Source organism: Labeo rohita, chromosome 3 (assembly GCF_022985175.1).
Source record: "Labeo rohita strain BAU-BD-2019 chromosome 3, IGBB_LRoh.1.0, whole genome shotgun sequence".
Classification (NCBI taxonomy): Eukaryota; Metazoa; Chordata; class Actinopteri; order Cypriniformes; family Cyprinidae; genus Labeo; species Labeo rohita.
Genome location: NC_066871.1, coordinates 45425736 through 45430988, shown reverse-complemented (window position 1 = coordinate 45430988; position 5253 = coordinate 45425736). Strand labels below are relative to the sequence as shown.

The 5253-nt window shown below is 38.6% G+C and overlaps 1 protein-coding gene across 1 annotated transcript; it reads right to left on the bottom strand.

Moving 5' to 3' along the window:
- Positions 1-6: 6 nt before the first annotated feature.
- On the bottom strand, positions 7-4656 carry LOC127157515 (endoplasmic reticulum metallopeptidase 1-like). The gene is made up of 4 exons (XM_051100764.1): positions 4304-4656; positions 2257-2552; positions 1624-1751; positions 7-1522 (listed from the first exon to the last, which is right to left on the bottom strand). Exons 1-4 carry the CDS (start codon positions 4567-4569, stop codon positions 1376-1378), a joined length of 837 nt encoding a protein of 278 aa, XP_050956721.1. The 5' UTR covers positions 4570-4656; the 3' UTR covers positions 7-1375.
- Positions 4657-5253: the final 597 nt, after the last annotated feature.

The window sequence follows — 5253 nt, the reverse complement described above, 5'->3', positions numbered from 1 at the left end:
TAGAAATTACTTTTAAAATAAGGCTTCCTCGTTTATCCTAATTAGGGGTATTTAATCTTAAAATATGACGTCTTATAATGCAAAATCACGATCCACAATCTGGATTGCGATTTTCCCAATTTTGAGAGGTACTATCAAGCATATCCTGACTGGAACAAGCCTATGGACACCATTTAATAAACACAGTATTGCATTAACTCTCTGGGGTCAACAAACATGCCATGCATTTTGCAGCATTTTTCCTGATAACCCCTAAAGGAACTTAAATTACTTTGTCATTTTTGATCGTACAGATCAGAGCAATACATTGTTTGAATCTGTAAAGGGTCTACATTTATTTGTATACATTCGTAATAACAACAAAATGCTGTGCTTTTGTAAAATAAAGAAGAAAAAAACAGTGTGCGGTCTCTGTCTTCTCTGTCTCTGTGAACTGCTCTCTGAAACAAGTCCCAAAAATGAAACAAAACTCAGCAAATACTTGACAGACATGACATTTCCAGGGCCAGAGGGTTAAACAATCAGCTGTCAAAATGGACATTAAAGCCTAAGACCCCACCTAAAAACACTGCATCACTGTATGTATCAAATGTACTTTCATTCTTCCTAAAGTTATAACACTATTGAGTCAGGAGCAGAGAGTGATGTTTCTCTGATTAACTTTATGACACAGACAGCAGTACGTCTTTTAGGCTGTTGTCTCTTTAAAGTGTTACTCCACCCCAAAATGAAAATTTAGTAGTGCCATTTTGGAGAGTATCCACTGGAGGCAAACTGCATATGCCGGTCTGTGTCAGTCACACCACATGGGTATGCTTTCTACGTATTTACACTTTGATTTGATTGAAAATAGCATATCTGGCGTACACAGTTTACATCCAGTGGATACTCTCCAAAATGATGCTACACTGACACAGAGGAAACAAATTGTTGAATAAAAACATTATTTTATTTTATTTTATTTGCGTACAAAAAGTATTCTCTTAAACTAAAATTTAATTCATTGTGCTGCTACTGCTAGCTCATGCAGAATTGTTTTTTAATACATCAAGCACACATGAAAGACACATAATAGTGATGTGTGATATCATTTGAACACTCATAGTCATCTAGTAGGCAGTCACTGCTGTATTTTAACATTATTATGATGACATGCTTAGTCACTATATAAAATTTTGTCAGATGGCCTACCGCTACTGAACGTTTTTCAAGACCATCTGAATTCTAGGGTGAATTGAAATAAGAAATATCTTTATTTTTAATAGTTTTAGCTGACTGTCAAGCCTGCATTGCCTTCTTTAGACTGACTGGTTGAGAACCACTGGTTTAGAACAACACAAGTGTGAGTAAATGATGACAGGATGATGATAGTGATCTATTCTTTTAACTCTGTATTGAGGTGTATTGAGTGTTTACCTGTCTGAAACACCAGCTCTTTCCCTCCTACTCCTGCCGCATCCAGGTTCACAAACGCTCGCACCTGCTTAGCCCAGGGATGCTGGGTAATGAAGGCGTGACTGGCCTGAGAGAGAGATGGATGTTAACAGTGACCAAAATGCCTGAACACAGTTCACAATCACATGCTCGCTGGGGTCAAAGGTCAGCTGTGCCGTGACCTTTTACCTGCAGGATGGTCTCCTCTGCCCCATTGAACAGGAAGATGACGCCGTGTTTGAGCGGCGTGGAGAGATTCGACAGAGAATGTAAAACTTCCAACATCACTGAACAGCTGACGGCGTCATCACTGGCTCCTGAAACACACACAAAAACACACGTTATTAATCACACAGTACCTGCAGTTAACCAACATCAGACACAAACACAGTAAAAAACTAGAAAGACATGAGATCTGACTCAAAGAACACTGACAGTAAACACACTGAAACCTAAAATGCTCAATCTGATCACTTCTGATCACAATCTGATGACTTGAAACAACAGCAAAAAAAAAAAAAAGAAAAAGGTCACAAATTAAGAAATATGGAGCATTTCTGCTCATGTCTGCAAAAAAAAAGTCAGAGAGATCTCTATAAACTCAGTCATTTTTTATCTAAGGATCTCCACATTTATTTGACCATTCTCACTTGATGATGACGAGAGGCTCATTTAAGCCTTTTTCATACTTACAGCAATAACATTTTATTAACTCTCACTAATGAAGCTTCATTATAATCTTTGCAAAGCAGATAAAACCAATGTCCCCTGAGCTATGAAACGACACTTGTGAAGCATCGATCAAACATTGTAGAAACGTACCTGGGCTGTTGGCCACTGAATCAAAGTGGCAGTTAGCGAGCATGAAGTGTTGCGCGCCCGTCTGCGGCTCAAGTTTGACCGCGATGTTGGTCAGACGGTCGTAGCAGCTGGTGTAGATGCTGATTCTAAAGCAGCCGGTGGGCCGCTGGACGTCCACCGTGATGGAATGAGGTCCGGTTTTGCTCTCATTCCGGATTTGCTCGATCTGATCCAGCAGGTAGTTGACCGTGGTGATCTCGTTCTCTGGGCTTCCAACGGTCCGCGGCCCGACGCTGGTGATCTGCTCCAAATGTTTCCTGATACATACACAACAAAACAGTTGTACACGCATAAATCTGCTGCTATGGCTTCTGTGCCCTGCAAGATATTTACTATAAAAGTATACTAATATAAGTTATACTAAAATTAACCTACTTTGTATCAAAACCCAGCAGACAGATGTTATTAATGCTTTGAAGTTGATCAATATTTTTCATAAATCATCCTTTTTTGTACCATGGTAGCTACAGTTAATCCAATAAAGCAGAGTTGCCATAATAATACTGTGATAAATTTCATCAACCACAACTGATATAAGAGAAAAAAAAAAAAAAAACAAAACAAACAAAACAAAAAACAAAACAAAAAAAAAACAAAACAAACATAGCTGCAAGCAGCGATTTCCGTGGTTCAAGCACTTAAGGCCTTTAAGCACCTATGAAAAAAAGACATTATTTAGCAAGCTTGTAAACACCTAAATAAATCATTTTAAAAAAGCATTTTTGGCAAATCCAGGCAATTTACCATAGAAACATTTTTGAAAGCTTATGCCTGTTATAGCACCAGCTGCAGTCCAATCCTCTTAAAACTTTGCATTCTTGATTAGAATGACCTGTTGCATGTTGCAAGTTTTGAGTTTTCCTTTAGGATTTCATTATTGGCCTAGAGAGTCCAGACTAAGCAAAAAAACCTAGGACTAGTTTTTTAAAAGTAGTTTATTTATTTATTTATTTATTTATTTTTTTTACATGTTCTTGATCATTTAACAAATGATTTGATTGACAGCAGTGATTCTAGAGGCAAAGGCAGAATGAGGAAGTCTATAGTATGATATGAATACAGTTTTCGCACATATGCACGATCATTTACGCCAGTGGTTCTCAATCCTGGTCCTGGAGGTCCACTGCTCTGCACATTTTGCATGTCTCCCTTATTCAACACACCTGATTGAGATCATCAACTCATTAGGAGAGAGATCCAAGAACTGAATTAATGAGCTAATGGCTTGAACCCATAAGTAATAATAATTGTAGCTTCTGGACCAATCCGAAACAAGGTTATTTGTTACATTTCACAAATAATATTTAAAACCAACAAGCCAGCTATATGTTGGAGTTCTGGAGACAACCCCAAAAGGGTTCAGTTGCCAGCGCGACCATCTGATAACATGGGTTTTATTGCTCAAAGGAATGCAAGCAGAGCACACTACATTTGCCCACAGGAAAGACACAATGCCTATAGAAATTGACTCTTTCCTATTTATTCACAGACAAACCTTTCTTTGACCTTCCTATTACACAAAGCCCCAGGTCATTGTGTATAGTATTACTGCATTGTATTTTGTGTTTTTATTGTATTCTGTTGTATGCATTTGTTATGATAGATCTCTAGTAATCTAATTCTGCTATGATTACTACTGGCAGCTAATATAAATTATTGTAATTAATCATAATTAATTGTAATTATTTATATACATTTCCCCTTTGAGATAATTCGCAACATAATAGCCTATCAGTAGCCTAACAGAGTATCAGAAGGCCTAAGTAACTACAGTTAATGTAAGCAAATGACTTTTTTTATTATTATTATTCATTCTAATTAAAAATATAATTATTACAACTTAATTTAGAACATTAAATAAACATAAATATCAAATTAAGATACACACAAAGACAATTAAACATTTTATTATTCATCTTATAATTATTGGTTATTAATGGTAATTGTGCAATATTATAGTGAACTTCAAAGTGCCGTGGTATTCCCACTTGAATATCGTAAAGTGTACCTGGCCCGGACGGCGTTGAAGTGTCCGGGGCTGCTGATGGTGAGCTGTTGGGCTGAGATCAGAACCACAATCCACATCAGAAACAGGAACCCGAGCACCAAAATCACTGCTGAACTCTCGCCCAGCAGTCCAGCGCTGACTTTCGTCTTGTGTTTACGGTCCTCAACTGAGTTCAGCGCGGCGTCCTCATCACGACTGTCCGGCTGCTGCTGGTTTTCTGCTGTGGAGTCTCTCTCACTCAGCGGTATAATTTCTGGATCGCTCATTGCGTTCTGAAAGAGAAGGGAGAGACTGCAGACCTGGAGCAGGCAGATATATGGCCCAGGCAGTTTTACGCCCCTGCATTTCCTGATGCGTCCAATAAGGAGAGGCTGTAGCCTACAGTATGAGCCATCAGAAGAGACCAGGGGTGCGTTTCCCGAAAGCAACTATGGTCGTAAGTTCCGTCGTTACCGATAGATTTCAGTGGAACTAACGAGAGTCCTGTGCAGAGTCGTTAAATGAGAGGCGTCATGCCCATTGAAAGTAAGGGGGCACGTTCCCCTCAGATTTTTGAGCCAAATGGATTTTGAATGAAGTTTCCAAAAGACAAAAAACAGCCGATTAATATATATATATATATATTGTATTTGATACAATCACACCGACGTTTTTAGAACGTTCAGTGCCGCTCATCAATTAAGCTGCTAAATTCAAATCTGCGTTCGCTGGCTGGCGCTGAGCCAAAGACAGGCGCGTTTCTACAGCGCTCATTATAACTAATCACACGATTCTGTTGAGCTTTTGAATGCAATGACCAATCAGATGTGTTCAGATGACTGACTGAATTCTTTGGCGAATTCTCTAATCAGAAACAACAAAGTGCAGTTGTGCGTACGAAAGTAAGATATTCATTTCACACTGTAAACAGCTTCAGTGATTATAATGGGAGTTTTTGAGAGTGCTTCAAC

Coding starts and splice junctions, on each gene's coding strand:
- LOC127157515 (XM_051100764.1), bottom strand. CDS start 4,569: ATGAGCGATCCAGAAATTATACCGCTGAGTGAGAGAGACTCCACAGCA. Junction 1,752..2,256: donor TTCAGTGGCCAACAGCCCAG/GTACGTTTCTAC, acceptor TGTGTGTTTCAG/GAGCCAGTGATGACGCCGTC. Junction 1,523..1,623: donor CAGAGGAGACCATCCTGCAG/GTAAAAGGTCAC, acceptor TCTCTCTCTCAG/GCCAGTCACGCCTTCATTAC.